This window comes from Salarias fasciatus, chromosome 9 (genome assembly GCF_902148845.1).
Source record: "Salarias fasciatus chromosome 9, fSalaFa1.1, whole genome shotgun sequence".
Taxonomy (NCBI): domain Eukaryota; kingdom Metazoa; phylum Chordata; class Actinopteri; order Blenniiformes; family Blenniidae; genus Salarias; species Salarias fasciatus.
In genome coordinates, this window is record NC_043753.1 from 16,818,080 (window position 1) to 16,845,292 (window position 27,213).

Genomic DNA, 27,213 nt, shown 5'->3' on the forward strand with positions numbered 1-27,213 from the left:
GAGACTCGTTTTGTAGTACACGTCTAATGCGGATGTTTACAGAGTCAAACCTTTGTGCAGACTGCCCCCTGCTGGACTGTAGGTTGAAAACCTGATCAGGCTCTGCTTTATAACGGGTATTTTAAAAAAAGACAGTAATATATTGTTATTAAAGAAACGTATTTTTAAAGTGATGCCAAAATGTATGTGCTATTTCACTTTAGCTGTAATTTTCCATTAGATTTGCCAAATTCTGAGTGACTTTTCAGTGTGCAAAAATAAGATGAAATCATTTTCATCTAGACCAGAGAGTCAGTATTCAAACGCAGAATATGACTACTATTCATTCACATCGCATGGCAATGTTTATTATAAATTTTGTTCCATTTATTTATTCACATTTTATAAGTCTGATTAATTGATGGCAGCTTAATAAATCATTACAAGTTTAGATAACACTCTTTCTATTTTAATTTTTAATAACCACTCACTCCAAGCATGCTGCCTTTTCTGTCACAACCTTGATGATTTAACCTATACTGGGAAAACCTGAAGCCTTTTCTACACAATATTCACTTTACTTTTTTAACTTCGCTTACATGTCAGGACTGGGTGAAGGGAATGAAAATGCATGTGGCCTGAGTCTCATGCATTTTAATAAATCCAGTTTGTGTCACTTAAGGGATAAATGACCCCCTGATAATTGGTGGTGGGATGCATTATGCTCAGAGATAAAATGTAATGAATCATCATAGTGTTCTGTGGGTTTGTACTGTATGCTTTCACATGGCTGCAGATTCACACAGACAGCTGTATTCCCACCATATGCGCTCCCTCGCAGGATGCTATACACGCACCCTCTAGATATTCCTCTCCTTCTCTCTTTAATATCCATGTGGAGTTAACCGTATCCGTGCATGCCCAGACGCATCCGTTACATGAACATGACCCCATTACTGCGAGAAGCAGCCTGTCTGATGATATGAAGCAATAACCCTGCAGAAATTAGAAGCCGTAGATGAGATTTTTGTCTTTGGCATCACTTGCATGCACATTCTAATGAGCTGTCATACAAAAAACAAACAAAACAATGCAATTCAGATGTTTTGCATGCTCCAGAATTAGCAGAATATCAGTGCAGCTGCAAGCATGAGTCTGATGCATGCCATCTGCACAATCTGCATCTTGTGCAGGCTGCTGCAGGAGGAGAGGCGTTCAGTCAGACCCTGGCCTGTCACCCTGCACATCCCACCGTGCAAAACTGCACTGTTATGTAACGGTGAGGCAGCTCGGCTCTGCGCCTGCGGAGTGAAGCAGCAGGTGGAGGAGGAGACATGCGCAGTGGGGCGGCCGTCGGCAGCATCAGGACCACAACGATCCCCGCGCGCCCGCGATGCGAGGGGGGGAAGAGATGGTGCGTGTAAACACGGCGGGGCGACGGACCGCATCGCTCGCTCGGACCTCCACCTATTGACCCCCCCTCCTCAAAAAAAAAAAAAAAAAAAAAAAATCTGGAAGCCCCGGGAAGATACAAGAGAAGTGCGCAAAAAAAGAAGAAGAAGCGCGCAGCGGAGATGCGGCGGTTCAGTCCCATGACGACGCTGAAATAATCGCCGCGGAAGAAACGAGCGGATCCCTCTCATGTCAGCGCACATGACGAGCTTCCCCGTGTAATGGTCGCCGGGTTCTAGTGGGATGCACATCAGTGCGTGGCCGTACTCGCTCTCCGTCGTAATGGCAGCTCTGTACCAGGGCACGGACGCCTCCTCTCCGGACAAATTTCTGGCCTTGAAAGACGTCAGGGAAGTGAAGGAGGAAACCACACTGGACGAGAAGCTCTTCCTACTGGCGTGCGAAAAAGGTTTGCTCCTTGTTTTTTTTTTTTTTTTCCGTCCTGTTTACATCGCGCTGCTTAGTCATTCTGCTCTTATTGACGCGCTCGATCGATCTGTGGAGAAGCTGCTGCGGCGTTGTGGACTGCAGGGATACAGTTCTTTACCAGGGTCATCTCAGCAAGCAGGCTGGACAGGCACACCACTTTCTCCCACACTGAATAACTCTCTTTTCTGCCTACAAGTTGAGTACTGTAGAAATCCACCCTCAGGGTTGAGATATATTTAGTTAAACGTCTGCTTCTCTGAAAGTTTTTTCCCCCCTGATCTGCTGACTTTTCTCTGCTCCCAACTCTGTAAGTAGAAAACCGAGGAGAAACGAAGCAAGATGAAGGCAGCAGGAGTGTAAAACAGCATAAAGGCATGGACATTGTCAAACTGGTCCAGTGGGAGGAGAATCCTCCATTGATAAACTGTCCAGGCAGAAGCTTGTGTGGGGTGCACTGAGCCAGTAACAACCACTGTGACCATATAAAGCCTCTTAAAGTGTGGTTGAGCAACAGAAAGTGTCCTTTGAGGGAGATGTTATTGTTACAGAAGATGAAGAGGACCGTGTGAGAGCGCTCGGTGTGTTTGGCACCGACACAGACAGTACTTCACCGCTCGTACGGAGCTTCCTTCCTCCAGGATTTGCTGGACTGAATGTCCTCAGCTCTGCATTGTTTTGGTCTCTCTGCGGTGTCCCTCAGGCGATTACTACATGGTGAAGAAACTCCTGGAGGAGAATCGACACGGCGAGCTCAACATCAACTGCGTGGACGTGCTGGGCCGAGACGCCGTGACCATCGCCATTGAGAATGAGAATCTGGACATCCTGCAGCTCCTGCTGGAGCACGGCTGCCAGGTAACGCTCATACACCTATATATTGTTGTTTTAGGCTTTGTGCTGGTGTATGATGTCTGTCTGATGATTTTTTTTTTTTCCCCCATAGGCAACAGACGCCTTGCTGGTGGCCATAGACTCGGAGGTGGTTGGAGCTGTGGACATCCTGCTCAACCACAGGCCGAGGCGATCCTCCAAGCCCTCGATCGCTGTGAGTCTTCTTTCATTCTAACTTTCATTCATGATTAAAACAAACAAACAAACAAACCAACATATTGCTTCTCAGGAGCTTCATCTTTTCATTCCTGTGTGATTCAGAAACTGATGCAGAGGATCCAGAACCCAGAGTACTCCACCACGATGGACGTGGCCCCGGTCATCCTGGCAGCTCACAGGAACAACTACGAGATCCTGACCATGCTGCTGAAGCAGGACATCTCTCTCCCGCGGCCTCACGCCGTGGGCTGCGAGTGCACGCTCTGCAACGCTAAAAACAAAAAGGACAGCTTACGACACTCCAGGTGAGCCCGCCTCCTTTAACTCAACTCCAGAATCTTCTAGATGGTATCTTTGTTTTGTTTTTGTTTTTTTAGTCTTTGCTCTGGTATGTAGGCAGCTCAAAAACAACCATGGATCATTTAGTCTTTCAAGTGAAGAGAGGTAGAAAGGCTCTTGTGTCGATCAGCACTGCTTTAAAAATGTCGTCTTCACCGTCTTCAAAGAAATGATTTAGGATGGATTGCTCAGGCTTTTCAGGAATGCTCCGAGCCATTCTTCAACAGTAAAAAGGACGGCTTTTAACATTCTCTTGGTCTTTTCTGTTACTGCGAAGCACTACTTTCTACTTTCCAATCCAGTGTTGATATTTTTGATAAATGGGTCTTTTACACTGAGATATAAAATCAATACAAAACCATCACGCAAGCGAAAGCAGGTAAAGCTGCCCTGATTCCACAGGAAAGCAGGGCTCCTCGGCTCACGGTGCCACGTTGGATTTGCAGATGAGGTGCTGCTGATTCTCCCGTCCGCTGGGCATTTTCGTTCTCTCTGCTGGGTAGTGTAGCCGCCCACGCAGCGCACTGAACGAACCAGTCTGGCAAACAACATGGAGGTCAGCGCAGGTGCAAATGAAACCGCGAGCAGACTGAACGCTTCTCCGTTCCTCCTCTCCCATCTGTACATTTCTACCTGTTCTGTCCTCTTCCTTGATTGACTCCTTATATTCTCACACTTCACTGAACCCCCCCCTCCTCCCACTGTTGGAACGCCAGGTTTCGTCTTGACATCTACCGCTGCCTCGCCAGCCCCTCTCTCATCATGCTGACGGAGGAAGATCCCATACTCAGGGCCTTTGAGCTGAGTGCAGACCTGAAGGAGCTCAGCCTGGTGGAGGTGGAGTTCAGGTACAGCCGTCAAATTTTTCCAAATCAAATCGATAAAATTCTTCATCTGTCGTCCGTCTCTTCTGATCGCATCTGATTTTTTTTTTCTCCTCTAGAAACGACTACGAGGAGCTGGCGAAACAGTGCAAGATGTTCGCCAAGGACCTGCTGGCTCAGGCTCGGAACTCCCGGGAACTCGAAGTGATTCTCAACCACACGTCCAGCGAGGATCACGTGGACAAGCGAGGCTTGCTGGAGGAACGCATGAACCTCAGCCGACTCAAACTCGCCATCAAGTACAACCAGAAAGAGGTCAGACTGCCAAGTGCAGCTGCTATTTTGACCATTTTCATCAGTGACGAACCGACTCACAATGTAAACGGAGGGAGGAAATCATGTCTGATTAATTTAGCGTACATAGATTTGTGGAGATAATGTAATCAGGCTGGATTATTTATGATCTCGCATTCGGCGTACTTCATGTCAAATACAGCAGCTGCAGCAGCGCGCCACGTGCTCGTCTTTTAGAAATGAGTTTTGGCAGGAAGAAGTGTTTCCTCCAGGCGGTGGAACAGTCAGAGAGCAAATAGGAGTTTGAAGCCGGGGGGATGATTTACAGGCTGGATGGCCGCGTGTGAAAACTTTAACTCGTATATCACGGCGCAGCTTGTGATCTTCAAGCTGGAGGAATGACACCGATAATGTTATTCACTGAGGTCTTTTCTATAGTTTAATGTAGATTTTAGTTCACAGCTGATAGTTTGAGGCTTTGATTCAAATATCCCTCCCTCCTCAACAGTTTGTGGCTCAGTCCAACTGCCAGCAGTTCCTCAACACCGTGTGGTTCGGCGAGACGGCCAGCTACCGCCGCAAGCACACCTGCCTGAAGATGGCCACCGTGCTGAGCGTGGCCGTGCTCTGGCCGCTGCTGTCCATCTGCTACCTTCTGGTGCCGCGCTCTCGGGTCGGCCAGATCATCCACACGCCTTTCGTGAAGTTCATCATCCACAGCGCCTCCTACTTCACCTTCCTGCTGCTCCTCAACCTGTACTCTCTGGTCTACAACGAGGACAAGAAGAACACCATGGGCCCCGCGCTGGAGATGATCGACTATCTGCTCATCCTCTGGATCATTGGTGAGCTTTTCACCCAGTAAATAACCCACCGTGTGATCGGGCCACCGTCATGTAATGTATGTGCTTATTTCATCTGGCTCAGATTTCTGTAATCCATTGATTATTTTCCACCTAATGCACATTTTATTACCAGGAATAAAATAAACGCTCATGTTACGGACCGGTGGGTGACACAGAAACCTGCGTGATGAAGTAAAAATGTGAGATTTCAGTTATGGCCTGGCAAAAATCCAATATCTTGCAGATGTAATTGCATCAGGCATTTCATGACAAACTGCCGCTTGTGTGCTAAATGACAGAAATCCAGACTTGACTGGATTAAATCTGTCATCTGCGGCCCTAATTGAGCTCTATGGAAAGGAGCTGCAGCTTCTTCTTCTCCCCTGTGGCCCGTCTGAGTGCCGGTATCACTGAACCCAGCACACATCCAGGAAAGAGAAGAACTCCGCCCGCACCGGCGTCTGCGCCTGCTGTCTGTTTAGATGAGGCTGGAGAGTGACAGTGAGAGATCGACTCTGTGGAAAAAGCGCCTGTCCACCTCTTCCTTTTGCCAAGAAACCATTAGTGTGAGCGCTCTGTCGGTCCGACTGCCTTGCTTCTTTAGCAGCAGCGTCCTACTCTTTTCCACCGCAGATACATTATCACCAACGCAGCCCTTCAACCAGGATTTAGTCTGGTTTCTTCCTGCATTAATAAATCATCCCAGTAACTGCACCTGACAGGTTATAAAACAATGCAGAAGCAATTGCCTCCTGTTATGAAAATTGATTGTCTGGTAATTTTCAATTTATTAAGTTTATTACAGTGGTAGCATCAGTAGAGGAGTCTGAGATTTTCTTCCATAGAAGTAGAACATCTCTTTAAATGCCGCAAAATGGCAACATCAGACATTAATTTTAGGAACTGGAGCATTTTTTTTTAACGTGGTTTCTACATTTCATAACAGCTGCTCTGCATAATGTGATGCAGCGATGCAGATTTTGTGCTCGAAGGGCTCCGCGGCGTCAACGTGCCATCCACGAGGAGTTAAATCAGGAGAATGAGATTGTTAAGATTACCCTCTTTTCAATCCGTTCCCGCTGTGTCTGTGCTCGATTTCCCCAAACAGACAAGTCAAATCGAGGGCTTCCCGTTGCCGTTTGCCTCCCATTGTTGTGCTTTTCTGCCTTCTCGTTTCCCACCCTCCACCCCCCGCCCCCCTCCTCTCATCCCTCCCTGCTCCCTCCATCCTGCTGCTCCCCTGGGCCAGATGCCTCACATTAATGGGGAAATCAGATGCAGTGAGTGTGTGTTTGTGCCGGGCTGCATGGCTGTGAGTATTATCACGTGTCCTGAAATGTCTCATGCTGTCTATCTGTGAGAGTGCGTGTGTGCGTGTGTGTGTGTTCCCTTTTCTGTGTTAAATCTGGAAACATAAATGAAGAAATTTAATGCAAACATACAGAAATGTGTGTTAAGCTTCCATCACACCTACAGTACCACTTCATCCACCTGAGGGTTTGACTGTGGCAAAGGCAGGACACAGGCCTCAGCCCTAAAGAGGGTTAACACACACACTGTGTGTTGGGAAACCAGAGTACACACACACACACACACACACACACACACACACACACACACACACACACACACACACACACACACACACACACACACACACACAAACCCCACACTGGTCCAGACTTGAAGCTGGGAGCCTTGAAGCTTTTCACCATCGATCAGGCAAGAGCAACAACCACACGACTGTTCAGCCCAGGGTCGAGCTTTCAGTCTGAAAATCACTTTTCGCTGCTGTATATGGACCATTTTAGGAGATTCCATAGACAGACGCTCGTATTTCATAAATTCTGCACCCTTTGCTCTTATCACACAGATGGTAACTTTCCGGTACATTAATCCCTGATTTGTATGTCTCATGCATTCCGGTTTCCTCTTGGCTCCCATTGTAACATGAGTTATGGCGGAATCTTGAAGCGATTTCAACATGTGGATGAGTGTGTGTGACGGGGTACATATGTACACGTATGTGTGTATGTGTATGTGTGTGTGTGGTGATGTTGAATTCCTGCTCTCCTGCAGGAATGGTGTGGTCAGATGTGAAGCGTCTGTGGTACGAGGGTCTGGAAGACTTTCTGGAAGAGTCGAGGAACCAGCTGAGCTTCGTGATGAATTCCCTCTACCTGGCCACCTTCGCCCTGAAGATCGTTGCTCATAGCAAGGTATGCAGACCTTATGGGTTTTTTTTTAAATATACAGTATATCATTGCATTTTTTTTTCTGTAAAATTGATCAAAGTGTGAGGTGGTGTTCCTGTGGGGGGCGCCAGAGAGCTGAGTTCAAATCTGGTGGCCAGGGGAATGCCTTTTATTTATTTATTTATTTATTTATTTTTATTTTTTTTACTATTTCATTATTTGCGAGAAAATTCTAATTAAATTGAATTTTCTTAGTTAAAGTTTAAATAATTTTTTTTTTATTGCATAAATCACGCATTATTAAAGCTAAATGTATTTTAAATGTTGACAGTTATCGAATGTCCATTGTTATGGCAATTTTATTTAATAAAGGGCTTCCGCCGGTGAGTTCGTTTTGGTATCTTTTATTATGCTGTACAGCAGGAGAAGTCACGCAGTCAACAGAGTAACAGAGTGAGTTCTGCCCTCGCAGGGGCGTGCAAGCCTCTAATAACTATCTGCTACGTTCACTCCCAGGGGCCTTGACTGCACCCAGCCATAGGCTGGACACAGGAAGACTCCCACGAGTGCCCGCAGCTGCTATGCTAAGATTATCAGGAAAAGTAAATTCTAGACAAAGCATTCGCGGTTCCCCACACATCTGAGTGTGTGAGCTACGGTTGTTTACAAAAATACCTCTGCGAGCACTACAAGTGAGAAAAAGCATGCATACATGAGAAATTTCCATTACATTCCCCCCTTTTGATTAAATCAACCACGGTTTAATCAACTTCAACACATGGGAGATGCCAGCAGACACCCCACATCAGTCAATCAACCCCAAATCATCAGCATCATCATCATCAGAATCATCAGAAAGGTGAGCGAACAAGGATGCAAACAGTTCAGTGGAATGAAGCAAAGTATAATGAGCCAAAGTAGCTGTGAACATGCGAGCAACCAGACAACGGACCAGGGGAATAATGCAGCAGGAGAAAACCCCCAGAATCGACAGGAAAATAGCAAGCATGCCAGCAACCTTAGTAAGCCAAGCTCGCCAGCTGCCCTCAGTCAGCCATCCCAGAAGTCCCATCCAGACAAGGGGACACCCGTTTCCTGAGAGCTCAATTCAGCAAGCAGGGAAGACAGCTGAGTGTCTACGTTAGTCATGTTCTCTGAGATGTCAGGAACCCAGGAGCAGTGCTGATCACCTATGAGAGGGCAAACCCCCCTTTCTTTTCAAGAAGGAGGTCCAGGGCCACTCTGTTCAGCAGGCCCAGGACACACAGCCTTCTGCTCCTCCATGAGGAGGTCAAATCCATCAGTAACAAGACTAGTGAGGCTCTCATGCTGGTTATGAATGGTGCCATACTAAGGGAAGACACCTCCTCAGAATGCTGCTGAAAAGGAGAGGGAAAGGGTAAGGGTAAGACTAAGGCTAAGGCTAAGGGTAAGGGTTAGAGTGAGAACCAAGGATGTTGCAGCTTTGTGCCAGTGCTATTCCTGCCTGCATGCAGAAATGTGTAGAGAGAATCCTGGAGAGGAACAGGAACAAGGAATGGTAAAGTGTTAGCGGAGGCAGCATAAGGCGTAAAAGCACAAACAGTACAGTTGGCATCATGTGACTCTGGAGCTACTGCAGGGGCAGCTCTCCACCACAGGCTGTCCTGGAGTCCCGTGAGGTCCACCATACGTCTGCAACGAAGCAGGGGGGCCACTGCGGTTTGGGCAGCAGCACCCTCAGGAGCAGGAACATCTTCACCGTTGCCTGGTGGAGGGTGGACTACCTCACACAGGAGCTGATCTCAGGGATTATTCTGCCCTGTGGCTGGGAGATCAGCTGTTGGAGTCAGGGTGGTGCTGGGAAAGGCTTACAGTGACTCGCCTGGCTCCAGGTAGCTCGCTTTGCTACCTTAAAGGCAGCATGAGTCCAGCAGGACCTGGACCTGGCCACCACTGCCTGGCCTTCCAGTGTTTCCTGCAGAAGTCCTTCACCCGGATCCAGTCACCTGGGTTCAGCCAGAAGAGTGGAGAGGCCCTTCAGCCAGGAGGGGAAGGGCCCTGTGATGGTCTGTCTGATCTGAAACAGAGCAGCTCCACGAAGTCCACCATCAGGTGGTCACAGGGTACTCAGGTGGCGGTGAGCAGCATTCCCCACAGCGTTCTCCTCGCCTTGCCTTGTGAGCTGCACACACCAAACACTCTATAGTGCTGTTCTGCCACCACTGAGAACTTCCCAGAAAACCACAATGATGTGAGCTGTTGGGAATGATAAGGCCTGATGTACCATTCCCCCCTCAGAACCACCATGTACACCAAGAATATATCACATCAGAATGGGTTAGTCTGTTAATCGAAGCTCCAAGCGAGAAAAAAAAACTGTCCTCATTCCCCAGAAAGTTGGTGAGAGTGTAAAGGAGGGGCTGAGCAGTCTGAAGAGACAGCTCAATGAAAACAACCTCAAACACAAGCTGCATGTTATCAACATGTCCTTCAACGCCGTCCATTCCCCCGGCGTGAATCCCAAACAACCTGAGCCTGGCGGTCAAAACAGCGCATCGTGAAGCAAGCTGCTAATATAGAAGGAACATTATCATTTTACCAGAACTATCAGAACCATAACATCACAGTTTGTTCAATATCAGAAACAACGAAATGACAGGTCGAGACAGAAAAGTGAAGGAAGACTGCAGGGCCTGGGACGCTTCCAGTGCATCTGGAGTCCAGGAAACCTGCAAACATGCAGTCAGAGACCTAATAGGAGCAATAAAATCAAAATCATTTGGAATAAACTGTCGACAGCAGGAATACATTCCCAGGAAAGAGACAACCTGTTTCCTGGTGAGCGGATTTGGTGTGAAATCAGGTGTATCATATGGACCGTCCGTCTCAACTAAACACCTTCAGCAGTTATTCACGCCATAACACATCCAATACCTGTAACCACTGTCATCATCCAGGACGTGTTAATGTGACACTTGGCCTCAGTGTTACTCAGCAAGGTTTAGCCGAGCCTATTAAGCTACATAATCTTTGTTCAGTCCACAAATATTCCAGCTAAATCAGATGGAGGTGGAAGTTCCATCTGTGTCAGTGGATCTTGAAACTGACATTTGATTGAGGGTTCTTGTAGCCAATCACAAACAAACCTTCACTTAAAGGTCCAATACACGATTTTCTCGAAAAGACGAAGCCCCAAGTCTGTTACTCACCCTTTGAACAACGCCATGCGCCAGACCATCCGCCCGGCTCTCCTGCTTCTCCCAGGAAACGCGGAAGTGTACGAGCGCGATCTCCTCTTCTCCGGCGTGCACGGCTCTGTTTACAGTTTCTGCGATCCGCCTCGCTCATAAATAAAGCTTTTTTCCCGAAACAGTTACAGTTTCATTATGTCAGACTAGCTCAGAAGCTCACGGCTACAGAAACACTCTGAATGCGCAAAAGGGAGAAGCTGATTGGGCGCAAGCACGTAGAACCGCCTTACGAAAGCAGCTCGTCAGAATGATTGACAAAAGGACCCACCAATTATTTAGGTGATCCACCCAGAAATCAAAATCGTGTATTATACCTTTAAATAAGTTCTCTTGTGTGTTTAGCATTGGTATATTTTCTCCATAATACGTACAGATAAACATAAAGTTCACAATATTAAAGCATGACTTCTTAAATAATTTCACTAAGACGATGAGCCTCACAGCCTGTGGTCAGAGCCACAGCGCTATGGGGGGAGAAGTGACCCATAAGGGAGGCAGCCTGCTGCCTCTTCTTTCTCCCTTTATCAGGATTGATCAGTCCTGTTGACCCATTAATATTTCTCCCTTGAGAGTGACGAGATACAATAAATGCATCACCATTTGAAAGTTGATAAAATAACTTTGGGAATTCCAATTACCTCTCTTTTTCTCTGTCTGTGTGGTTTTGTAAGTGTCCGTGTGTGTGTGTGTGTGTGTGTGTGTGTGTGTGTGTGTGTGTGTGTGTGTGTGTGTGTGTGTGTGTTCATGCTCTGACCTCGGCGATCAGCCAGCAGTCAACATGTCGTCATCACGTCGGAAGTTTCCACGTTCGTAGTCAAAACCCCATCGCCTCCACAACCTCCTGAACCGCCAGCCGCCCCGCCTCCAGCCTCTGGAGCAGCTCCCTCCATTATTGTGTCCACTGCTTCCACAGCCACAACAGTTTCTCCTTCTCTCCTGCATTAAAAAAACCTCAGCAGAAAGAGAAGAACAGAATCACCGCACATGTCCTCACAGGCTCAGGAAAAACCAATTTCTCCCTAAATCTGTGTCAATCTGAGTCCCTCTAGTTGTGTGTGTGTGTCTGTACTTCCCGCTGCTGTGAAGCTGCTCCCCTCAGGTCAGCGCGGCGCGGCTGGCAATGGAGGATCGGGATTGTGGATCGGAGCGATGGGGGTACCTGCAGGAATTTTCTAACAAAACAAACAAATGCTTCCCAGACAGAAAACAAAACAAAAACACATTAGTATATTATTTTGTACTAAACTATCTGATCGGTGCATCTTCAACCTCTGCAAGGCCTCTGCAATTGTTTTATATTCAACTATCCTCAGCTCCTCAGCTGATAAAGATGCAGCTACTGAATGAACTGTTTGTTTTACAGTTCGCTTTGGAGGGTCTGGAATAAAAAAAAACCCTCTCAAGATTAAATTAATAAGGTTTTACATTCTGATCCTAACAAAGTGAACTTTCGTTCCGTTTGTTCTTGAAAACACAATTGCATACGTGGTTATTCGAGCATGCTCATTGGAACATGTACTTCAGCGGAGGTCTTACGATATGCTGAGAGAGATGGCGAATATTGGAGGGTTGGATCAGCAGTCGGCTGAAATCACGCGTTGTCGCACGAACCGTCCCAAATCATTCCATTGCCCATCGCGGGATTTGGCAAGGGAACTTTGGAAATATTTGTGAGAACCTGAAACATTAAACAAAGACATCTGGACAGTAGACAGACATACAGACGCTTGCCATTGAGTCCTGTTAAAAAAACGTTGATATAGTCAAATCACTGTCAAAGTCCTGGAAAAAAACATTGTTCATAGTCAACATCACGTCCTGTATGCACAGTGCATATAATATGCACTGGGGTTTGTCTGAAGTTTTAAATTTGCGGTTGATGTGAGCACCATCTCCAGTTTGATCATCGACTGTCTGTCAATCAGAGTCATCGGGCAAAGTTTAGACAATAAGAACATGTCGCATCTCAGTGGACATGGAAAGCTTTCTTCTATTACCAGGAGTCAACATCCAATTCACCGTCCCAGAATCAACCAAGTCTATAAAAATAAACTAAAATAAAAATCCCACAGATTTCCGTGTTATCTTGAGCGTGAGCATGGGAAACCTCAGATGTACATCAGTAATTGTGCATGAAATACAATTAATCAATGTGTTGTTTTTTTGTATTCTTTTCAAGCTCTGCTACTCTATTCTGACCCTGTGCAAGCTGTGTGTCAGTGCAAAGCGCTTCTTCATTGCGGTTAGCGGGTTGTGTGTTATTTTGCGTACGTCACCCATGCCATCAGTGCGTGGTGATTTCATCTTCTCAGTCAGAATTTCCTCCGTCAGTTGGATAAGAATTCAACGTGACCCGGTGTCCCCCCTTCTTGTGCTCCTCTGCCTGGTTCTCCACACCATCGTCCATGTCCACAGTTCTTATGTGGGCAGTCACGGACCCAGTGTCCAGTCTGTCCACCAGCCTCACCCTGGCGTCCTCCGTCCCCCTCAGGGTGGTGCTTGTAGCTTGAGCCCTGAGGAGAGTTGCTTCGGAAGAACCATGAATGATGTTGTGCTGTTGGCTCGGTTTTTACTTCCATCGTTCATCCAGGAGGTGGTGCTTTCCAGCGCCGATGTGTTGGGAGTGTCTGACAGACCAGACCACTCCTTCAGTAGGAAGCCGATGCAGAGGTGGAGTTCGACACGTCAGAGAGGGTGGGAGTAGAGTAGAGCAGAGGCCATGGTGGTTGGATGGATCTTTGAAGGGGAGGAGTCCAGTCACTTTCCTCACACATCCGACGTCCAGTACGAATCAACCTCGAAAGAGAGCAGATGGCACGGAGACACATGTATCTGTAGTAAAACCCTTTCATGTCCCTCATGATGTTTTCTCTCCCTGTTCTCTCCCTAAGCGGATGTCCCTCTGCTTTCTACCTCTGCTTCCAGCTTCACTCATCCAAAAGTGACTTCTCAATCTTCTTTTTATCCCTGGTTTTCCTGTTTCCCAGTGAACATTTTAGCAGAACCAGTCACTGTCTCATGCTCAAACTTCCCCCCTTTGGGGAACCCAAACCATTCACTCAATTCTCTCACACGTCCCACACACTCGGGCCCATACCTTCCTGACATGTCATTACATATTGGGGTGTCTGGAGGACTCTTCTCTTTAACAGATCTGTTACCCATTTTCAATTGGACGTCTCCAACGGCCTTTTCGCCTCTACGGTCCCAGCCCAGACCCGAGGGTGCAAAAGTGCTAAAAAACCCTCTCCAATCTCTCTCCCACTCACTCTGGGAGGATTGAAGTTTTATGCTGTGTATTATAGTGACCGGCACTACATCAGTCACTCGCCCTCCAACCAGTCCAATATGGAAAGAACTCACCGGGTGCTTGTAGGAGTTTCCCCGAAAAGGAGGGAAACCAGTTCGTGGATCCTAGCGGTGGTCCGGACGGTAGGCTCAGACCCGGTCCCCATAGAGTCCGTCAATGGCGGCGGGGCTGCAGCAATTTGTCCGCAGGATGGCCAATCACCAGGTCTCTGTCCTCCGCCGGATTCCACTCGTAGGATCCTGTTCGTGACGCCAACTGTTATGGCAATTTTATTTAATAAAGGGCTTCCGCCGGTGAGTTCGTTTTGGTATCTTTTATTATGCTGTACAGCAGGAGAAGTCACGCAGTCAACAGAGTAACAGAGTGAGTTCTGCCCTCGCAGGGGCGTGCAAGCCTCTAATAACTATCTGCTACGTTCACTCCCAGGGGCCTTGACTGCACCCAGCCATAGGCTGGACACAGGAAGACTCCCACGAGTGCCCGCAGCTGCTATGCTAAGATTATCAGGAAAAGTAAATTCTAGACAAAGCATTCGCGGTTCCCCACACATCTGAGTGTGTGAGCTACGGTTGTTTACAAAAATACCTCTGCGAGCACTACAAGTGAGAAAAAGCATGCATACATGAGAAATTTCCATTACACCATGAAAGGTCAAACACACAAACTCACACTCACGACTTCAGGATCATATAGATTCACTAATTAAGCTGAAATGCATCTTTTTGGCCTGTTGGAAGAAAGTGGAGCACCTTGAGAAAGCCAAATATCCAGAGGAAGAACGTGCATCGCCGTATCTTTAAAAATAATTGGCGTGTTTCGTGTTTTCCTTCTGCAGTTCAAAAATGCACAGGAAACAGAGAGGAAGAACTGGGACGCTTTCCATCCCATCCTGGTGGCCGAGGGCCTCTTCGCCTTCGCCAACGTTCTGAGTTACCTGCGGCTGTTCTTCATGTACACCACCAGCTCCATTCTGGGGCCGCTCCAGGTGAGAGGGATATTTTCAGAGCTGCAGAAATGACTCGGGGTGTTAAGCCATATATGCGTAAAACATTTTTAAAGAAACATTTCCAAGTACTGATGCAATGATTATTAAACCGATCTGTTTTTTCAAAGCATTTCCTCTATCCACACACACATGCATGCATACATACCACCCACTCTCTGCTTTTTTTAGTAGATGCACTCAAGGCCAAGCTCGCACTCAGCATCACAGCAGCTGTGCTTTGCAGTAACATAACCATCATCATAAGCATTAAGGATCCGCGCAGCGGATTGAGGTGGGGAGATGAATGTGCTCCGCAGTAATAATATGCCTATAATAAACCCAACGCAGCATCGTGAAGCTTTTTTGCAGCTCAGCCTCAATACGCATTAATGACTGCCTCCAGTTTCCAGAAAATCGATTTCTCAAAATATTTAAGACGATCTAAAACGGGAGCTGAATATTTGCACCCAAAGCACTTTTTTTATGGCACCTTATCCCCTTTACAGGGTGCTCAGAGATGTGTAACGACAAAATCCTAACCCAGAGGTGCTGTTCAGGCAGATTTATGTACTTCAAGACTTTAAAGTCACATTTTGCAAACATTACCAACGATTACTGGCCCACAATACAGAATGAATACAATATAGGACTTATTTTTGTACGTTTGTTTGAAGATAGATGCTGTCATATGAAAGGTTTTCCTTTACATTGGTAGCCAGAATCAGCCCACGTTTGCTTTGTGTCATTTGTATTGTTTAAAGTTGTCGACATGTTTTAGTCGTAAAGTTAAACTAACTGACTTTGAGCTTCTTATGTAATTTTGGAAAGAAAAAATAAAAGGCACATCCAAAAATCAAATATTTCATCTGGCATAAATGGACATTTTCTGTTTTTCGTGGCTCTGAAGACTCCAAAAGTCTGTTTTGCATATTTTCTGCTCTGGTATTTCCAAAATCTCGGGACCATAGGTGTCCCCTTTTATTGCATCATAACGCTGTGCATCGGGAGCCAGCTGGCCAAGAAATCACACCGACAGCCAGGGTCCGCCTTCCTGCTGGCTGGCTTTAGTTTCATTTTTCCTTTTTGTGTGTTTTTTGTTTGTACTTGAAGCTGTTGTCAGGTATGCAGTGAGCTCAGCCTATTGGTGGAGAGGCCTTCCTCTCATTAAGCTGGAGTGTTGTTTGCGGCTGCCTCATAAAAATCTCCGGGTGCTCTGTAGATTGGTAATGAGCACCTTCAATCTCTCTGCTACACTCTTTTTTTCTTTTTTCTTATTTCCCTTCACTCACTCACTGACATCACTGTCTGGCTTGGCAGGACGGAAAAATGATTAGCGGTGGAAATAGATGCGGCCGTGTGCTCGCCGCCGCCGCCGCGCTGCTCGCTCTCACATGGCAGGCACGCCTCTCCGCTAATGCACGCGCGCTCACACATTTCCACACGCTCGGGTGATATCCCAGCATCCCCGTGCACGGTGACGCTTGAACCCAGACAAGCGGCCTCTTATGCGCACACGCAGACCGTGAGTCAGGACTTATGTGGGCTGCGGTGATGAACGCTCCTCTGACTTGGTCCTTCCTGAGGAGGCCAGCTCACTGTTCTGCTGGGCATTGGCCCCCTGCTGGGTTTGGAAAGAGTGAGCTTTGTGTGTGTGTGTGTGTGTGTGTGTGTGTGTGTGTTAACCCAGACTTAACCTCACTGATGGCAAGGGTTTATGTGAAATTTTAAAACATTTTTAGTGACTTTATCATGGATTTCAGTGATTTCCGTTGGTCGGTTTTCTGTTTTCAGAGTGTTAAACACGCTCGATTTCCACCAGTATCCTCACGCTGGTGAGGATGTAGCATATCCTTGCTGGGGTATTTAGAAGAAAGCGGTCAACTGTAGATGGTGGAGGGATTTGACGTAAGCACAAACCTTTTCCAGTGGAGGTTGAGGAGATACCGACCTGTGACATTCCACCTCTGTTTGTACAGTAACTAAGTTAGGCTGGCCGTCAGGCCCGGCCGGCCTCAGCTCCTAAATCACGTGTACAGAGTGGTAGAGGGGATACACAGGGGGAATTTATACGTGACAAGAGAATGAATCACCCTAATAGACCAACCCCTCTCCGCAAACAAGGCGCCTGCGTCCCATCTCAAACACGCCTGTCGCCTGAGTGGTTTCTCCCACACACTGCCGGCTGTATGTTTGTGTTTAGTGAGGGCAACTGTGTTCTGACCCTGTCTGGGCATCTTTTGGTCCCGTTAAACAGATAACCGACTCAGGTCCAGAAATAGTAGGTTTTTTCCAATTGCCCGAGAAGACCTGCTCTGTCCTCCGCGACTCCTCTCTGGCTTCTTCCGTGTTTGCCCGCACCGCCTCAGGTGGGGAGAGGGCAGTCTCGCTGCCAGAGTATGTTGCTTTTTCTGGCTCCCCGAGGAGTCTGCTGCCAAACAAGAACACGGGCGAAAGGCAAACAAGCTTCAAGTGGTCGGAAAGAGTGTCGAAAGAGCGCCGAGACGTCAGATTCAAGAATTACAGCTGCTTTGCATGAGTTTTATAAGCTGCCAGAATGAGGAGTGGCATAAAATGCAACAATTAGAAAATGAGAAACCAAGTAAAGGTGTGGCGGTTGAGTTTAGCCTGTGTTACGAAGCATTAGACTAACAGGTGAATTTGAATCTCTGCAGATCTCCATGGGTCAGATGCTGCAGGAGTTCGGAAAGTTCCTGGGTCTCTTCCTGCTCGTCTTGTTCTCCTTCACCATCGGACTCACCCAGCTGTACGGGAAAGACCAGAAAGACCCCGACAAGAATCCACCCAAAGACTGTGAGGGCATCTTCTGCCAGCAACAGAGCAATGATGCATTCCACACGTACGGGCAAACCTCCGTCTTTCACCCCCGACAGTGACGAATGTTCGCAAGACTCCATCAACCACGCTTGGAGGATTCATCTATATTTGTAGAGTTGGATAAACACAGCTGGCTTGACAGATTTTCTGATGCATGATCTCTATAATCTATAAAATTTGACGCCTTGAGAATATATTCTCTGGAAGACACGAGCGAGCAAACATAGGAGCAGGAAAACCCTGGCAGACGAGCAGCGAAACTGACGGGATGAGATAAGTTACATAACAAACAATGCTTCTGGGGTTTTCGGCGTGTTCGCCAATCCAAGAACAATTACAGAAAATAAAGCCTGAGATATTTCCAGTCAGTGTGTGAAGGAGCCGAGCACATAAATCCTTTGGCTGTCTGTGCATGTGGTGAACTGTATCGCTTAGTTCAAGGAATTCAATGTAACAATAGAGATATTTCACATTTTGCATAATCAAAATCCAAGTAGAAGTAGAGAGAGAACTGAAAATGTAAATTGTACTTAAGTATGTTTAAAATTACCGACTTAAAATCAGAAAAAAAACACTGAAATATACTAGTTTAGGACTGTAGAAAGGCGAGCAGGAAAAATCTTGCTCTTTCTTTGTCTGATGCAATTATTTTGGTATTTTCTTGCACAATGGAATCATTTTGGGGTGATACTCTGAAATGTTTCTCACAAATATGCATCCCAGATACCAGCTGATCTGCACATGGAGGACTCTGTTTTTTCCATCTCTTCCAGATTTATGGGGACCTGCTACGCTCTGTTCTGGTACATCTTCTCCCTGGCGCACGTGGCGCTCTTTGTCACTCGGATCAGCTACACCGAGGAGCTGCGCTCCTTCGTCGGCGCCTTGATCATCGGCACCTACAACATCGTGGTGGTTATCGTGCTGACCAAGCTGCTGGTGGCCATGCTGCACAAGAGCTTCAGGCAAATCGCCGTGAGTTCAGATCAGCCGTTTTTGAAGCATTCTTTGATTTTGATCGTGTTAACTAGACCAATTTGGAGCATTTTCAAGTTTCTCATTTGGCGTGTTTCCACATTCCTGAGCCGTCACTCCGTTTTTATTAAACCTCTTGCAGAATCACGAGGATAAGGAGTGGAAGTTCGCTCGGGCCAAACTGTGGCTCAGCTACTTTGACGACAAGTGCACTCTGCCTCCGCCCTTCAATATCCTCCCCTCCCCGAAGACGGTGTGCTACTTGGTGACCAGCATGAGGAAGTGGATCTGCTCGCACACCTCAAAGGGAAAAGTGAAGCGACAGAACAGCCTTAAGGTGAGAGAAACAAGGTTTCCCCGGCGGAGGGCGAAAGGCTGAATCTCATCGCTGTCCTCCCTCCCTCCAGGAGTGGAAGAACCTGAAGCAGAAACGTGACGAGAACTACCAGAAGATCATGTGCTGCCTGGTCCACCGCTACCTGACCTCCACGCGGCAGAAGATGCAGAGCACGGACCAGGCCACGGTGGAGAATCTCAACGACCTGCGCCAAGACCTGTCCAAGTTCCGCAACGAGATGAGGGACCTGCTGGGCTTCCGGACGTCCAAATACGCCATGTTCTACCCGAGGAGCTGAGACGCGGGACTCGCCGCTCCCTCCCTCCGTCGTCTTCATAAAATCTCTGCTTCTTGTCTATCTGGGATACTATGTGACCCGAGCATGTGCAAAAAAAACTCGGCTCTTTTGAGTCACAGAGGCGACTTTTAACCTGGAATTTTAATAGAAAAGTATTTATTCTCCACCAAAGCCTCCAGACTCAGGCCCTTATCTATTATTCAGCTAGTTGCTCCCTTTTTTGTAAATACAGAAAGCCATTGTTTTGAACAGAATAATGAATAAAAAAAAACAACATTTATGGAAAACTTGCCTCGCTCAGGGTTTAATGGTGTAGAAAATTGGAGCATTTCTGCTTTGGATGTATATTTTGAGAAGTTCTTTTAATAACTGAAAGCCAGAAAACGGTCCAGCGTTCAGCCAGCTCTCCAGCGGTCCAATCCACGTGAGAGTCACATTACGCACACCTGATCCACTCCCAGGCTCAACAAAGCGGAGCTGCCTCCAAAAACACCACTTCCAATAATTCTTGGCATCTTTCAGCTCCCAGCTCAAAGAGACCAAAAAGAAACACAAGAAGATGTGGAAGAAGATTTACTTTGACAGGTGAAAACAATCAAATATAAATAATATTCAAAGACTTACATATATATGAAAATAGTTTCCATTTCATACCTATTACTTTAAAAACATTGACAAAAAGGAAATAACATGTATGAAAGGTGGTAGTTTGAAATCCATTCACCAAACTCAAGAAGAAAGCTTCAGACAGGAAAGTCCTCATTTTGGTTTTACATACCACCAGAAGAAAAGTTTCTCTCATATATATATTACATATTGCACTTCGATCACCACAATTTAAGTTTCCAAACCTGCCCATTAAACTGAACACAGGAAATTAATGTCAGGTTGTCACACCGTCATTAAAACTACCAGCTGGAACAAATCCCGAACAGATATCCATCTTGAAGGTGAGACTTTTCTGCCAGATGGGTTTCGCTATCACTTTCAACCGTCCTTTGATCAGACTGTAAAAGAAAATCATTTGGGAGTGAAAGTGCCTCTATGAGATGTCCAAGCAGTTGTGCATACTAAAAGTTGCTCGTCTGAAATTGCAAAATAAGTTAACAGACAGCTTTTTTTTTTGTTAAAAAATAAAAAAGAAGAACTTTTCAACGAGCGATCTGCAGCTAAAGCCAGTCCTCCTCACTGGAATGTTTGATCTCCACATTCTGCATTTTCTGGCTGGCAGCGCTGCATCCCACTCTCAGCTTGATTTTTAATGACTCGTGTTTGTGCTGTCGAGGAGGAAATTGCTGTTTTGCTTAATTGTTTCCATCCACGGCCGAGCCCCGGGCGCAGCGGTCCGATACCGACATCTCCACAGCGACTGGAACTCAGCACTGCTTGTTTTTCAGCACGTTCAGTCCTTTCTGGTTCTTGGCCTTGAACGCCATGACAAAGTGTTGCGGGGCGATTTTCCCCCGACCTTCGTCGTCCACCTGGCCCATGAAAATGTAGTTCAAGCCTGGAGGGGTCACACAGAAAAAACCTGAATGCAGTGGCGGAACGGCAGAGACATTCAGGAAGGGCCCAGTGTGAGAGTCTGCGCACGGCAGGTGTGTACGGCATATGTCTATATGCATGCATATAAACATATTGAGCGCTTCATCGATTGGACAGTGAGTTCTGCCGCTCACCGATCACTTCAGGATGAGAGCGGACTCAGCAGAGGAGGCAAACTCAGAGTCACAGCTCATTTAAAAACAGGCAACCAGGAAGTGCATGGTCATTTTCATCATTTTAAACTGAGAGCGATGCTGATTTGACCAGCCTGCTGCACACTCACCTCTTCGGATGAACGGGCATTTCTTGCACAGGATGATGATCTTGGTGCTCATTGTCTTTCCAGCCTGCTGGATCACCAGGTTGCCTTCCTTATAAACGTTGATGATAGACACGGTGGCGTACATGCTTCCTCCTCTCATCACCGCTGTAATGACGGTCCCTGTTATCACTGTCTCACACACACACACACACACACAAAAGGAGATGAAAAACACATTAAAGCACTGTAATCTAACAGCTAAAGCACTGGATGCAGGGTGTCATTAAAAAAAGAAAAATGACTGGGAAGGGTTTTCCTTCCCAGCATAATTCTCATAGAGGAATCATAAACAAGGATAATTGTTTTAATGAAAGGTACATTTTTAAAAGTCTCCATCCAGCTGTCTTTATATCATTTATTCAACTCGGGGCTGCATCGGACAGAAGCTGAAGTGTGAGTAGATGCAGGATACACTGTGGACAGGTCATCAGTCTATCATAGGACACACACACATTCTAATCAACGAGGAACTGGCAAGAGTACTGACATCTATATATAATTAAAAGTACATATTATCAATACTTACATACATAATACTAATTATCTTTAAATAGCATACTTCAGAAGCTGTTTTCAGGATCTCAACAGGCGTTAACAATCATTTACAATAACCAACACATTAGATGTGTGAAAGTTGGACTTTGAACTGGATTTGATGTGTTTAGTCCAGTCAGCTGGTTTCAGATCACTGAGACTGTGAAAAGCAGATACATTTAATAAATTGTCAAACTGTTTTGGAAAGCCATATTACTGGGCTGGGGTTCAAACAAAAGCCAGATGCTATGAGCGCAGTGACAGTTGAAATAAAGCAACACTCTGGAGAAGGATATTGTTGTAAATTATTGAAATGCCTCTACAGCTGGCAACTTTACAGTTGCCATGCAGCAGAAACTCTTTTAGTTTTCTGTTGGAAAAGGATTTAGAAATGTGTAAAATAAAATGAAAGCAGAGAGGGGAATGTGAGAAATGTTGAACTGCTACATTTAATTTTAAAGTGCAGCTTGTCTTTGAAAGTGTCATTTTGAATTTAGACAAGATTTTCTTTTACGATATCATCACACCGCTTATGATCATCTCACAGCCTCTTCATCGACCCACGAGTTCTAAACTCCCTCTCAGAAAACTCTCGATCAAAGGGACTATTTAAAGCACTTATAAAGAAACTTTAAAAAATATGATTAACTCCATCCTGAACTGAGGAGCAGGCCTTTTTAAGCTCATCATGGGAGTCAGTGGAGCAGACAGACAGCAGCTCGGTGTTTTTTACACCAAGAAACGTCATAAATTCCTTGCATCTGGACAAATTGAAGGAAGAACATAATTCCTGACACTTCGTGAGAAATGATTTTTAAGTTGAACTCAAGACAAGCCCGCCTTCCTCTTCCTGTTTTCTGAGTGCTGGAGATGAACAATATGAAAACTGTGGAGCATGAAGCTTCGGTCACATCCGGCTGTGTCTGACCAGCTTCATGAAGACAGAAACGTTTAGCAGTAACAGGTGAGCGATAATGAAGCCACTGCTTGCACTGATTGTAGCAATATGTCTGGATTTCACAGAGCTCACCGACTGTTTCATTTCCTGACTGGGGCTGAAATAGCCTGAAGGGCTTCTTGTTTCGGTCGGGTCACGACCCCTGCTGCTACCGTTCTACAATCCTGACGAAGGAAAACACACTAATATTACACAATTCCACTGAATGACACCAGCACTTAGGACTATTTTGGGCTTTTTGTTAACAAGCAATACGGCATGTCGCTTTCGACACCACATCACACGGGCGGCTCTTTCCACACGCAGCGGCACGCCACTTTGGTTTTCCCCGAGTCCCTGATGCTAATCCAAGAGAACTCTTTGAAATGTCAATCTAACACACGCGGTAAACATCTCAGAGAGGAAAACATCAGAGCGAGAGTGAGACAGCAGCAAACACGGGCCGAGCCTGAATCAACACATTCGTTTTACGGCAGTTTGCTGACTGTGAATTGCTGAGTGTGTCTGCGCACGTGTGTGTGTGTTTACCCCCCGAGAGAACTGCGCCCTACTGTATACAGTCCTTCATTTCCTGACGGGCGATCAAGGAAGCCTTTCAGATGCACCAGGAAGAAGTGAGAGGACAGACAGCGACATGACCCGGACCGTAAACTGTTTGGAGAGTTTAAGCTGCTGATAGCGTGGGTCTGCAAGAGTGTGTTTATGATGAGCATACATGGAGTAAATGCCTTCAGTGCACACCTGCTGAAGCTGGAATCTATTAGAAGCTACACTTTATGGGCTCAAGAGGCTTTGAAACTTCAGTAAACATTGACGTTCTTACCAAAATTGCTGGAGCAATAATTGCTTTCAAGTGTTCCTCTTCTTTTACATTTCTGCTGGCAAAGGGCGACAGAGTACTTCAGAGCTGTGGAGACACACACACACAAACACACACGCATACTCAGTCTCTGTAATTTGCTGTACCAGTGCTAAAAACGTGAGTTACAGTTGCATGTGCTTCACTGCGGTTTTAACCAGGGGATATTCTCCCAGCACTGCAGACAATGCACACTGAGCAAAAACAGCAAGAGATAGTGTTACAACTGGACATCTGTCGTTCAAGTTAGGCGTAGTAGAGTCCATAAAGGAAGGAGCCAGAGAAATTCAAGGCAGTTGTCAAAATATTTCTATAACCGGCGAGGGGAAAACTGGGAAAGATAACCAACCAGGGAGCAACGTCACAGAACGACATCGTGGCACAGAGGCGCCTGAATGACCCGGCTGGATAGTGGGAAAAAACAACAGTGTGTGGAATCCGAGTTTAAGAATGAAAATGAGCTGATTGTGGAGGCGGACACATGCCCACCCACGCTGAACATTTACTTTAGTTGGGTTTAGTTTACATGAGGGAGACGAGGGAGGACTTTCAGCACGTGCTGCGTCTGAACATGTGCTGACTTCTTCCCTGGGACAGCGTCCAGTCAGCAGAGCTGTACATTCTCCTGACTCACTGCTGCACACTGAACAGGATGCTGAAATTGTGACTGAAGACAAACTGGGGAATGCCCTACTCTTACCCTATGTATCGCACCTCAGTGATTCCTTCAGCCAAAATGTGCTGCTAGAGGCAGATCCCAAAAGCTGACATAACTAAAATATCTCATGAGGAAATACAGACGTAAGGCCTTTCCATCTTTATACTGAATCCAAGACGGTACGTACGTATGGGCCTGGTGGTGACTGGCTGTGTGGTAGTGGTGGGTGGGATGGTGGTGGTGGGGAACTTCTTTGGCCTGAACTTGTAGTGTCCGATGAAGCCATCTGCAGTCAGGCTGAGATCAGACAGGAACTGGATTAGGAGCTGATTCCCCTCTGAGAAGACGGGCCTGCGGGGGAGACAGATGAAAGCAGGGCGAGGATAAAGTCAGATAAAGTCAGAGGGTGGACGGATATTTCGCGGAGAACAGAAGCCTCGACGTGACAGAAATCACCTACGCTGGGGGGCTGTCTCCACAGTACTTCCCAATCCTCTTTGCGTCGTTGATTTCTGGCCCGTTGAAAATGGAGACGTGGTCATATCGGCAGTAGTTGTCTCGTTCCACATCAAACTTCTCAAACTTAACTTCAATAATCTACAGAAGGACAATAATTTAAAGAAAGCCATTTATCTAGACATAGAAAAAAAACTTAAAAAGACATTATAAAGTAGCTGATTTGAGCATGAAAAGTCTGACCTGGTTCTTTGGAGCCACTATGTGCCAGGCGCAGGTGACCCCCGCTGGGTAGTCCTTCTCCGGCCAGTTGGGTGTTTTGAACGTCCCGGCAGGTTTGTCCAATCTGCCTCCACAGTACTGTTCCCCTGTGGAGAAACGCGCTCATTTCACATCAAAGTCAAGATAATGACATGAAGGAAAATGTGCAAAGTAGCATTCTTGATGTTTAAATGGAAAATGTCCACACCTTCATGACTACGTTTTGAAAGGTTGAATTTAAAAAGCAAGATCAGCTGTTTTTACAGTCAAAAAACTAGATATCATGACAATGGATGTTCTTCAAAAGACATTTTGTTTCCAACAGGAAGAGCTGCAGTTCACAGCACTCTAAAGACAAAGACCTGTTAAACTTTTTACAATGTTTAGAAACACGTGACAGCCGTTTTTCCAAGTCCATCAAGTGTTTGAGGACAGGGTGCTTAATGGACACTGTCCTTTATAGCTCCCGGCTCCTTGAAGACTGAGAACCAGCGATTAAAATTCCACTTAAACAGTAGATGGCACTTTGCTACTCTGTACAGAGGATAAGGTTCATTTAGCTCCAAGTCAAACTTCTGACCTTGCATGTTCAACTGAAATGTTTTCGAGAAAAATGTCAGTCAGAAATTCCTCAACACACTGTGAGGAGGATCGACATGCGGCTCGCTTTTTGTTGACGTGAACTTTAAACTCGCAGAAGAAATGAAACCACTTAAAGGTCAGACTGAATTCTCTCTCTCCTTCCTTTTGTCTGCTTGAATTGATTGTTACTATCCAGCAGCCACATAAGGATCTTCCTATATTGACATTTTTCATGTAAAAAAGCTTGTTTTCTGACTCTCTGCCTACCTCTCTCATGTGGGTGGGCAGCAGAAAAAACAGCCAGGAAGCCACTCCCAGCAGTGTTGGCATCAGACACCATCTGCAGTAGCATCTTGTTGCCCGTGGAGACCAGGGCTCCCGGCTTGAACGTCCCACAGAAGCGTCCGAGCCTCTGTCCGCTGACATGACCGCTGTAAACATCCACATAGTCATAGCGGCACAGGTTGTCGCTCTCCAGGTCAATAAAGCGGAATGACAGCACCACCACCCTGCCTTCAGGGACCTGGGCAGGAGATCACAGAGGGCATTCAAGGGCAATTTCACATTCTTGATTTTAACACTGACACACTCAAAGGGTTTTCACATCTCATTCTCTCCTTAAAAGAATTCAATAAAAAATTGAAGAGCTTTCCATAATGGATTTTGTTAATCTGGACCTTGGTATGAATGCAGTCGTTCCAGCTGTACTATCAGCTTCTCTGCTTCAGAGTACAGTAATGAAACAGAGCCAGTCATGCACTTAGTGCCTTAGGCTGACTCTAGCTATGATTAAGTATTTTTAGAAGAGAGCTTGAGTTAAGCCAAAAAGGGTCATGTTGCGCAGTTATTTTGATGCCTTAAAGTATAACAGTCAGCCAGGATAAAAAGGTGAAACATGTAAGAAGGACTTACTGTGATTCTCCACACACATTTGGTATTTGGAGGGTAAACTCCTGGATACCCTTGGCTCCCGATTACTCCAGACTCTCCTGTGATGTTCCCTCCACATGTGAAAACAGGTCTGGGGAAAAAATGTTTTTCATGAATACCAAATGATGACGAAGTTGATTTGGTGAAACAAATATATCTTAAAAAAAAAAACCAGTCTGCACTTGATGTATCATTAATTTAATTCCTCGTTAATGCACCACACTGCAGAATATTCCTCTTAGAAGTCCAGTCAACAGCCAAAATGTGATCCTTTACACCTTGCCTTCTTATAAATGTCCCACAATAATAAGGGGGCAAAAAAAAAAAGTATTAGAAGTGTACCTCCGCTGAGACTGCGCATAGACTTCTGTCCAAAACAGTATTGTCCATGCGCAAAAGATACTGCGTATTCTCCACATGGTCGCGTAAACGGAGCTGCGCCTGCTGTCGCTCGGTGGGATGAATGGCATTGTGGGGAAAAGTGGCCGGGAGTTCCTGCGGGGAGTTTCAGCTTCTGAGAGCAGATGAATATAACGTTTGTCCTGCGTGGTAGGAGGGACGGAGAGCAGGGTGAAGTTTTTTTCTTCCCAGAAAAAAAAAAAAGGATTAGAGACGCACAGGGAGGGTGTGGGGGTCTGGCATTAACTACAGCACCTGGCCTGGAAAACCTTCAAGGAAATGGCATGAATAAACTTGACTGAAGGCGTACGAAACGCATGTATAGACAT

The 27,213-nt window shown here is 46.2% G+C and overlaps 2 protein-coding genes across 2 annotated transcripts; one reads left to right on the top strand and one right to left on the bottom strand.

Moving 5' to 3' along the window:
* Positions 1 to 1,578: 1,578 nt before the first annotated feature.
* On the top strand, positions 1,579 to 19,469 carry trpc1 (transient receptor potential cation channel, subfamily C, member 1). Its single transcript, XM_030099454.1, has 13 exons — positions 1,579 to 1,840; positions 2,561 to 2,715; positions 2,804 to 2,905; positions 3,013 to 3,215; positions 3,966 to 4,097; positions 4,193 to 4,388; positions 4,876 to 5,212; positions 7,292 to 7,431; positions 14,786 to 14,935; positions 17,608 to 17,792; positions 18,544 to 18,745; positions 18,888 to 19,082; positions 19,153 to 19,469. The coding sequence occupies exons 1-13, from the start codon at positions 1,675 to 1,677 to the stop codon at positions 19,378 to 19,380; spliced, it is 2,391 nt and encodes a 796-aa protein (XP_029955314.1). The 5' UTR covers positions 1,579 to 1,674; the 3' UTR covers positions 19,381 to 19,469.
* Positions 19,470 to 19,949: 480 nt separating this feature from the next.
* pcolce2b (procollagen C-endopeptidase enhancer 2b) lies at positions 19,950 to 27,014 on the bottom strand. Its single transcript, XM_030099670.1, has 9 exons — positions 26,828 to 27,014; positions 26,468 to 26,576; positions 25,823 to 26,078; positions 24,956 to 25,080; positions 24,717 to 24,853; positions 24,444 to 24,607; positions 23,563 to 23,646; positions 21,209 to 21,376; positions 19,950 to 20,887 (listed from the first exon to the last, which is right to left on the bottom strand). The coding sequence occupies exons 1-9, from the start codon at positions 26,953 to 26,955 to the stop codon at positions 20,757 to 20,759; spliced, it is 1,302 nt and encodes a 433-aa protein (XP_029955530.1). The 5' UTR covers positions 26,956 to 27,014; the 3' UTR covers positions 19,950 to 20,756.
* Positions 27,015 to 27,213: the final 199 nt, after the last annotated feature.